This window comes from Gracilinanus agilis, chromosome 2 (genome assembly GCF_016433145.1).
Source record: "Gracilinanus agilis isolate LMUSP501 chromosome 2, AgileGrace, whole genome shotgun sequence".
NCBI classification, from domain to species: Eukaryota; Metazoa; Chordata; class Mammalia; order Didelphimorphia; family Didelphidae; genus Gracilinanus; species Gracilinanus agilis.
The window spans coordinates 482,476,025-482,486,800 of NC_058131.1; the positions used below are offsets into that span (position 1 = coordinate 482,476,025).

General features: G+C 35.5%; 1 protein-coding gene across 1 annotated transcript in view; it reads left to right on the forward strand.

Annotated features, from left to right (window-relative positions):
• TTLL5 (tubulin tyrosine ligase like 5) overlaps positions 1-9,506 on the forward strand; it is a 318,095-nt gene extending 308,589 nt beyond the window's left edge. Inside the window, exon 29 of the mRNA XM_044664952.1 lies at positions 9,288-9,506. Within this exon, the coding sequence (XP_044520887.1) occupies positions 9,288-9,506 (219 nt within the window). The remainder of the gene's footprint in view (positions 1-9,287) is intronic.
• The last annotated feature ends 1,270 nt before the right edge of the window (positions 9,507-10,776 follow it).

A 10,776-nucleotide genomic window follows, 5' to 3' on the forward strand; every position in this document is an offset into this window, starting at 1 on the left:
ACTAATTGACAAGTGACAAATTCCTAGGTAGGAGAAAGAAAGCACAGAAGTCAAATTGTTCCTATCAGTCTTAGTCATTTTTCTGTGCCAAGTATAGAGAAGAAGAAAATGATATTGTTAAAGTGAGGAATCTGAAATTAGACACACTTTGGAATACCCAATACAGTGAGGTACATTTTGGAGTTAGACTAATCTCTGCTGACTAAGGCAATTGAGAAAGGCTTTGAAAATTTATTCATTCACTTGAGAGGTTAAAGAAAAAAGGAAAAATGATTAAAAGGTAGAATAAACTGACTTTCAAGGAAAGATTAAAAGAAATATGTCACCAGGTTGTCTCAGTTGTAAATCTAAAAATAAAGATATTTTTTTTAAACATAAAAGAGAAGTAATCCAGAAGAGTCAACATCAGCTTATAAAACATTTTCTCAGAGCATATAAATTATTCTCTGGCATTAATTAAGACATTTTTAGAAGCTGCCTAAAAGAATTAACTCATTCAGCCTGCCAACAATATTTATTAAGTTACTCACTGGTAGGGCACAGTACTAGATCTTACTGGGAACAAATAATAATATTGATAGAGGCACTTTGGGAATAGTGGATATAATGCCAGTTTTGAGGCCAGGAAGATCTCAGTTCAAATTCTGTTTTTGACTCATAAGCTATGCATCCCTAAGTAAATGACTTAGTCTTTAAGTGCTTCAGGCTACTCCCTAAGAATTCTTTATCAGGTTATCAGTTGCCTATGGATTGGTGCTGGGCATTCTCCATCCTGATCTGATGGTTTCACAGACAAATGTCTAAGTCAGTAAATTGGTGATTGGCTTTGGTAGAGGAAGTTTCCCCACCAGGAGTTCATTTCAGCAATGAATCCCCACTTAAAAAAAAAAAAAAAACAACCAATAACCTGCCACTTGTGTAATGCTTGCATGTTTTCAAAGCCTTTCCATACATTAACATTTAACTCTCATGAGAGCCCTGTGAAATAGGTACAAGCAATATCATTTTGCCCATTCTACAGTTGAGAAAACTGAGACAGAAAGCCTGAAAAACTTGCTCAAAGCACTAAGTGTTAGAAATAGGATTTGAATGGGTATCTCTCCTGATTGACTATTAAGTCTAGCACTAACAATTGCCTCTCAGAATTTGAAAGAAGCCGCCATCTGATCCTGTCTCTATTTGCCAAGAAATAATCTGTTTGCCATGAACCTCAGTATCTGCCACTTCTGTCTGTTTAGTTCACTGGGAAAGGTGCTATTTCTCATGAGAAAAAGGTAATAGATATGATGATATCCACATAACCTGACTAACTAAATTCTGTGTAATGGCATCATCCTGGCTTCTGATGGACAGGTATGTTGTATATCTCCATTATTCTACTGATTCAACCACAGTGGACTAGATATGTGGAATTATTAAGAGCCTTCTCTCAAGAGTTAAGATGAAGACAAGTTTATTTTAGAGACAGAAGGATACATTGAAGAGTTTCCTGTATCTTTGGCAAATCAAGGTACTACCTTTTCTCTTCATGTGTTCCACCTCTTAGCTGCCCTTTTGTTTGAACAGTAGCTTAAGTTTTCTGCCCCTCCTCTGTAAGAGTTATGATAATGTTGTAGAATTTATAACTGAGTCCAGAAATTATGCTTAGCCTTTTGCTCAGCTTGTTTTCTTAGTCCGAGCTCAACAAGCATGAGCATTTTAGCAACTAGAAATAACCACATTAAAATACGTTTGCATTATCTCATGTGACCTTGTAATTACATAATATAGACTTTTCTCTGGGCCATGGCTGGAAGCCCCTCCCCTATCTTCTGAATTAAGAGTGAAGAACCAGGACAGCTGCGTAGCACAGTGGATGGAATGCCAAACCTGGAGTCAACAAGACCTGGTTGAAATCTGGCCTCACATGCTTCCTAGCCATGTAACTCTGGGCAAGTCACTCAGCCTTAATTGCCTACCCTCTTAAAATCAACACTTAGTATCAGTTCTAAGACAGAAGGTAAATGTTGAAGGGGAAAAAAAGCAAAGGCCCTAGGATGGATATTTTGGGATAGAATCCCAAAAGAATTGCTAATGATTAGCAATAATTAACAAAATGTTGCTCCAAATCACTTAATAAATAGAGAAATGGTCAAAGCAACCCTCTGAAGTTTTACTTCATACCCAACAAATTGTCAAAGATGATTGAAAATGAGAAAAGTCACTTTTTGAGAGATTAGGAAAAGAGAGGCCCGCATTGTTAGTGGAACTATGAATAGGTCCTACCATTTTGGAAAGCAATTTGAAATTCATTGAGAAGAGTGACTAAAATTTTAGTTTATGTCCTTTGACCCAGAGATTTTACTGCTAGGTGGAAGTCAATGACAAAAAGAAGAGGACAGTACCCCCAAAAACATTTTAACAGCACTTTGGAGGGTAACAAAGAACTGACAACAAAGTAGATGCCCATCAACTAGGTTGAGCAAATTATGATGCATGAATATAATAGACCAGTGATGGGCAAACTTTTTAAAGAGGGGGCCAAAGGAAAGGAAATGCTCATCTGTCAGTCTTTTTCTAAGGCAACTCTTTCTAAGTTTCATTGTATTGTATCCTACTCATTGTATTCATCAGATAAGGAATAATGTCACGTGGCTGACATTAGATAGAACATTTCAGGGGGGGGGCCACATCTGGCCTGAGGGCCGTAGTTTGCCCATCACTGTAATAAACTACTATTCTGCTGTATGAAATGATGACTGCTAAATACAGAGAAGCCTGGGGAGATATTTGAACTAATACAAAGTGAAAAATAGTATACACAGTGACCACAAAATTAGTGGAAAGAACAGCAATATCAAAATATTTGAAACTGATTTATAATGACCAAATTTAATTCCAGAAAAGAGATGGGAAAAGATACATACTCCCAGCTTCTTTCCAGAGGTTAGAAACCATGATTGTCAAACACTGCATATAATGCCAGATTTTTTTTTTATGTTGGCTAGTTTTGATGAATTTTTTTCTTCCTCTTTTTTATTCTTATAAAGGATGGCTCTTTGGGAGTGAATGGGGGAAGAGTTATGGTAGAAAATGTAAATGATATAAAAAGATTAGAAAATACTTTTTTAACGGGAGAAAAGGAACATAGTAAAAATAAGTCATGTAGGATTTACCTATATTGCCTTCCTCAGTACTCTGAAGTATTAGTTTAAACAATTATTTCACCACAGGTGGTCATCCAAGTCCATGATCCAGTACCATGAAGCCTGAGTGAGGGCTAAAGGGAAGAGAGTTTTCTGGCAAAACCTCCCAAGGATTTAATCAGTGCACAGTTACTAGTTTCCTGGTGAAAGATCCCAGATTTTGTTCCCCCCTTTCACCTTCTAAGTTGAAGTCTGTATTCTGTCTATCAGAAACTTCTCCATCCCACCCACGAGTGCCCTTATGTTTGCCAGACACATGTGGGAGAAGAAGGGCCTTTCCTGTCTTTTTCCTGGGGCACAGCCAATCTTCAGACTGTGGTTTTCTGAGTCCACTCTCTGTAGCTATTTCCCACATCTGAGAAAGAAGCCAGTCAAATATAGCAGAGTGATTTGGTATATTGATACTAGGTCTTGATGAGTGCTTCTAAAGCCCCTATGTTCTCTGTAAATTAACTGATAACTAATTTTATGGCCCTTATTCCTCAGGTGATTGCCAGCAAGCACAGAGTATAGTGACTGCTGACCTCCTATACAGAATTTCCACATGTGAATTTCTTTAGTTAAGTCTTCATTTTTGAGCATGGCAAACTTATCCCTTTGAATTCAGCCATTCTTCTACACTTATAGCATCTTTTTCTTTTTTATGATATATACACAGATAGCATTCTATTTGGTTTTTGTCATATTCAGAATAAAAACAAAAATTAATTAAAAAAAATTTCGAAATAATTATTATGTGCAAGTCACCAGAGGAAATAGAGGTAAATGAGGCAGTCTCTATCCTTAAAAAACAGAGTCCTAGAGTAGATAAAAAAAATAAATAAGATAATTCCTGCTGTCAAGGCTCTTACCATCTAGTAGTGATGATAAAACACCTATGCAAACAAATATAATACAAAGTACAATATAAGTATATACAAGGAGTTACAGAGTGCCCATGAGATCAGATTAGAGCAAAAATAAATAAGATAATTCTTACTGTCAAAGTTCTTACAATCTAGGAGTGATGATAAAACACCTATGCAAACAAATATACAAAGCATAATATAAGTGTATACAAGGAGTAGAGAGTGCCCATGAGATCAGGTTAGAGCATAGGTGCCACAAGAAATGAAATTATAAGATTAATGGTAATGCAGAGGTTTTTTTTTTCTTTTATGTGAATGTATTAAAATATATATATATGTAATTATAAAAAAAAATTAAAGCTAAAAATAATGTATAGATCCAAGTCATAGGATTATGGAAAGAAGACTGGTCTAAAAGCAAGGAGACTTAGGTTCTAATTTAGNTTTTTTTTTCTTTTATGTGAATGTATTAAAATATATATATATGTAATTATAAAAAAAATTAAAGCTAAAAATAATGTATAGATCCAAGTCATAGGATTATGGAAAGAAGACTGGTCTAAAAGCAAGGAGACTTAGGTTCTAATTTAGCTCTGTCACAGAATAACTATCTGACTCTAACTGGGCAAGTCATTTAAACATCCTGCCTCAGATTCCTCATTTGTAAATGTGAAAGGATTGGACTAAATTATCCTAGAGGTCCCTTCTAGCTCTAAGCCTCTGTGATTCTAAGTGGTCAGACCGTGAGTCTGCCCAAACAATATTTCTACATAGAAACACTGTACAATTTGATCTCTCTTTAAAGGAAAAAAAAAAAAAAAACAACACAATTCAAGACATATTTTAAAACATAGAAGAAGTCAGATTACATGGGAATTTTAAAAGTACAATTCTTCAATAGATTTTTAGCATTCTCTGTTCTTCAGTTTCTTGGTTGTTGGAGATAAAGATAGATCAAATTTTTATAGAATGTCATTGTTTCTAATATAGTATTTGCACCTAGGTAGATAGACTGTGTACAAGGAAGTGTATCTGCTTGTTACTATTTCATTGTATATCTTGAACACAAATAGCATGCTAGTCTTATGCAAAACCCAATGAAATGCAATATTTATGTAGTTTACAAACTTTCTATTTTGATGCCATATTTAACAGAACTTAGTATTAAGATTAAAAATAATAAAGACTGATATAATAATACACCTATTCAGGTGTGCTCCTGGCCTGGCTAGGAGAACCAAGCAGTCCTTCCCAGGTGTGGCCAAGGCCTCCTAATAGGCTTATTTCGTTCCATAAGACAAGGAAACAGCCTTCTAGCTGAATTTTCAGGGTCCCCGTTTGATCTCACCAGTCTGGCAGCTTTTATATTGACCGAAGCTCCAAAGCGTGCTATGAGAAAGCTGACTTAAGGGATAGGTATAAGGTAAAGGAGAATTCAAGAAAATTCAGGAAGATTGAGGAAGTTCGAGACCGACGTGGTCAGCCAAAAATTATTAAGATTAAAAATAATAAAGACTGTATAATAATAGAAATTAGTATTTCAATTAAAGCCATGCTGATAGATAAAGTCATTAGACCACGCGTTTGTAAGAATTTAAAACTGCCGCCTAGCCATAATTGCCTCCCCTCTCCTCCTGCGCCCAGTAGCCAAAAAGGAAGTTCAAAGTCACTACAGGAGTCTATATTCCTTCTCTTACATCATCTCACTTCCTGTCTACCATGAGGAATCATGGGAAATGTAGTTTCAAAGTCTCCCACATGTCCGGGGGGGGGGAATATATATATATATATATATACATATATATACTTTTAGATGGCATTTCCCAATTTTCACTTTTACATTAGTTAATTCTAACATAGGACTAATAATGTGTACTTTTTTATACAGCCTTTTAATAAGATTTTTTCATAGCTAATGATTGTTCTCAAAAAAAAAAACACATCTACCATTAGTGACAAAGATAAATATGTTGAAGAACTAATTGCTCTGCACAAATCATTGGTAAAAGGCAGCCTTTTCACTAATAACATGTGACAAATGTTTTTCAGCCAATCATATAAAATAGAGGCAAAAGTCCAGGCCAATAATAGGTTTACTGAGAAAGACCAGTGTCTCTCGGCAAATCTGGGTCATTAGGTTTCCTCCTACCTAAGACAACTGAATGAGAGTTTTCTCCCTTTTTTTTTTTACCCTAAAATTGCATCATTCAAGATCACACCTTAAAATCCTAGGATAGATGGAAAATGAAAGATGTCTATGCCAGACATCTTTCCATCTAGCCATCTATCTGCCCAGGATATCTTTGTGTGCCAAATTTGGTCATGGACAATGAATGGGATTTACATTTCTCAAGCAATGATTTGGTGCTAGCTTCTTGAGGAGGTGTCTCAGCTTCTTATTGAGTCCTGATAGATTAGAATGGTCTTCAATCTAATATACAGTCATCCCTTGCTATATCATGGTTCACTTATTGCTGTTTCACTTTATTGCGGGTTTTTTAAATATATATATATCTAATTCTGTATCGTGGAATTTTGTGGATGAATACCGTACTGTACACAATGGAAATGCAGTACGTCACTACAGCTTGTGTAAGTTTGCCAACATGAGATTGTACATGGCACACTATTGGCTGATGAAAGGCAACCAACCGCATCGCTGTGTTCTGTATCCTGGGTGCTGATTGACTCAGTGACTGTAGTATTAGTCTGTTTGCTCTCTTGCTACTTTCAGATTTCACCTATCATGGGGGTCTCTAGAACGTAACTCCAGTGATAGGTGAGAGATCACTATACTAGTAATGTCTTTTGGTCAAGGGATCATCACATTTCCAACCCCCTATTGCTCATCATGCAGACATGCCTTATTTGATTGATAAGCTTTCCACTTAATTGATGAGTCACACCCTATTGCAAATGCTAGCTTATGAGAAAAGGAGGAAGTAGCTATATTTACTACATAGATTAGACTTTTCCCTTAAAAATATAATTACTGGATTTCTTTAAATCTTACTATAATTCTGTTCATCTCTAATTAAGCATTGTCCCAGATTAATCACAAGTGACTATATACTGATTAATTGTGATAACAGGTCTTACTTAAAAAGAATAAGGAGTTCAGGGATTCTCATTCTCTTCAAACACAAATCCATTCTAAAGGAAAATATATAGAACTTTCTACCTTTCAATGATGACTAAATATAGATTTGTTTTTCATTCAAAATGTTGACAAATTCTCCAAACCCTCATTCTAATATTAAAGAATTCTTTTCCATCCCCATCTGATGATGAATTCCACATTCAACCAAATTTATCTAAGATTTCATTCTCAAACTTTAACTTGTCAATTAATTGATAAACATGGGTTAAGCAACTGCCCCTTGCTAGATACCAATGTAAATACAAAAGCAAAAGACAGTCCCAGCTTTCAAGGATTATGCTCACTATGAAGGGAGACAACATGCAAATAACTATGTATAAAGAAGCTATAAACTGGATAAATTGGAAATAATCCACAGAGGGAAGACATTAGAATTAAAAGTGATCTGGAAAGGCTTTCTGTAGAAGGTGGTATTTTAGCTAGGGCTTAAAGGAAGCCAGGAGGGAGAGCATTCAGGCATGGTAAACAACCAGTGAAAATGCCCAGAGTCAAGAGATAGAGGAACAGCAAAGAGACCAACATCACTGAACCTAAGAGTGCATGAGGGGTGGAAGTAGGGAAGGAATAGAGAGATTGTAAAATGTAAGAATATTAGAAAAGTTGTGGGGTTGGGTACATTATGAAGGACTTTGAAAGCCAAACAAAGATTTTATACTTGATCCTAGATAGTCATTGGCTTTTATTGAGCACGGGAATGACATGGTCAGTTTTAGGTAAATCGTTTTGACAGTTGAATTTAGAATGGACCGGAGTAAGGAGAAACTTGTGACAGGTAGACCCACTATCAGGATATTATAGTAGTTCTGGGGTGATGTAATGAGGGTCTGGACCAAGGTGATAGCAATGCTGGAGAAAATGTTATACGAAAGATGTTATAAAGGCCAAATTAGCATGTCTTGACAACAGATTGAATATGCGGATGGTGGGATGAAAAAGAGTAAACTTGAGAGGTAGTGAGGTAGGTGGTTCACTAGGTAATGAGCCTGGGTGACTGGGAGGCACACTCAACTGTAATAGGGATATTTGGAGGGAGAAAAAGTTTTGGAGAAAAGATGATGAGTTCAATTTTGGACATGTTGAGTTGTACAGTATCCACAAACTCCATAAACATTCTCAGAATTTAGCTTTTTCGTTTAAGTGTTTCTTGGGGTTTGGAAAAGTAGAAACTTCAAAAGACTGGTGAATATGGTCAAGTTGTCACCATCATAATGTATATTAAATTCTCCATCTGATTATAGTTCCCTCATTGTATTAGGAGATTTTAAGGAATATTTTAGATAGAGGTCTTCCTCGTCCTCCACCCTATGGTTAACTTGTTGGGGAGAAATAAAACTACCTCTACATATAGTTTAATATAGAATAGCTATAGATGGAATCAAGTGCTTGAAAAACCTTTTCTGAAAAGTACTGTGTAAAATAGTTGTGTTATTGCTTTTCCTTTCTACAATTTTATTTCACAGCCACAATTTTGGTAAGATTAATTTATATCGTGTGCTATTGCAAATAGTGCTGAAACTTGAGAAGTAATAAGAGAAAACCTTGAGTCATAAAAGAAATAAATCAATCAGCTTGAGCACTACAAACACAACTGCCAGGTTGAACACAGTCTACTTTTTCTTGGTTCTTATAGATAAATGTTAACATTCATGGTTTTACAGGTCTTTAGTGATTTGTCTACAGGCTTTTTCCAAGCAAAAAACATTCTTGTATATATTGATTTTATATTAAAGTGCTTGTACTAAAATAACTCACTTTATTTTCCCAATAATTAGGTGTTATTTATCCTATTTCAGAGAAATTCTAAAATAAAGGATCAAAACTTTTTCAAGGCCATATTTTTAAGTAGCAGAGATTACAAGATCTCAAGTCTTCTCATTTCTCTTTCAGCATACTTTACATCATATTTTTACTCAATTCCTGGCCATCACTCCCTCTAAATCTAAACTGGGCTGACAATATAGGACTTTTGTTTGCAGAAAATATATATGTCGACCAATTCTCTTTTTCACTGAGCTTCTCCAATATTACTTGTAGCAAGTAAATTATAATTAATGGAAGACATCAATCTTTTTTTTCCCGTTTCTGTTTTCTCAGGCAATCTTTGGCAATCTCATATTACCCAGTTCCAATCTGTGGTCTATACATAATTCAGGCTGCAGAATCTCCAGTGCCACTGCCAGTGGCCAGAAGACTACCAATATACCACAGAAAATGGTGCCAAATCCAACTTCTTCCTCATCCCTGGTCCCTAAACCCCCAACCAATCACAAGCAGGTGCTTAGGAAGATGACATCACAAAGAGTTTCCAAGTAAGTCTTTTGGTAACTGTTTTGCCTAGGTCATAGTATTAGTGTAACTAAAATATCACAGTAATATTATCCTTCCTTCACCATGCCTTCAAGAAAAGACTTGTTTTTAAGAGATAATACTTGATCTTTACTAAATCTTTCCTGATCCCATACACTGTAAATATTCAGGCAATCCAGGAGAAATCAAATACATTATTTTTAGTATGTTCATAATTGGTTATTCATCTCTTTTCATTTTATTTTGTTAGTTGTATCTTAATTTGTGTTCATTATGTCTCCCCTCATTGATTTTTAGGCTTCTCCAGGATTAAGACTCCCTGCTAATGTGAACATAAGGGGTGCTCAATGAATAGTATTGAAGGACTCCTTTTGCTACACCACCACAATTGAAATCAAATGAGAACAATCTTGACATCCCAGTTTCCAGGAACAAAGGGCTAATACTTCAAATTTTTCTAGAGTCTGATCTTTAGATCTTTTTTTTATTTTGTGTCAAAGCCTCCATCTTTTTTCAGGTTTTTTTAATGGGCACATACGAACTTAGATCTCAGTTCGATGAATTCATTTTATTGATCTTCATTTCAACAGGTTTTGTGAAATATTCTGTACCTTTTATAGGATGCACTTAATACATTAAAAAGAGATATTTTCAATCTCAAAGGCTGAATCCCCAATTCTATTTCCAACCTTTCTGTTGATAGTTAAATACAAATATGGGTACTGTTTCTATTCTCTTAGCCTTCACTTTTAATGATCTCTTTCAGGGTGTCTTAATGGGGAAACCTTCTCTAGCAACGTATTTGCCTTGTGAGATTTTCTGTTTCCCTTGTGTTTTGTTAACTTAGTCTCATGTTTACTGGTACTTAGTATGATCACCTTTACTTGCCAAAACTCCTAGGTTCTAGAGAAAAAAAAAAATCAATGTTTCTTCTCATTTATATTTGATTCAGATTCAGCAGCTAAGTCAAAAACTGCCCTTTGTGGCTTTGAATTATATCAGTAAATCATGACACAACCCAAGAAAAGTCAAAATCCTGGGTTTTCATAGAATACCTTTCTTGGATACAAATAATGCTTTACTGGCTGAACTCTATGAAGAGAACATTGAAATGGGAGTCAAGAGTCCTGGGTTCTAGCTCCAATTCTACTGTTAAACGACCATGTGACATTGGGCAAGTCACTTAACACCTCTGGGCCTCAGTTTTCATTGCTATCAAATGAGGAGGTTGGACTTGAAGGCTTCTTCCACATCTCAAATTCTAGTTTTCTATGAG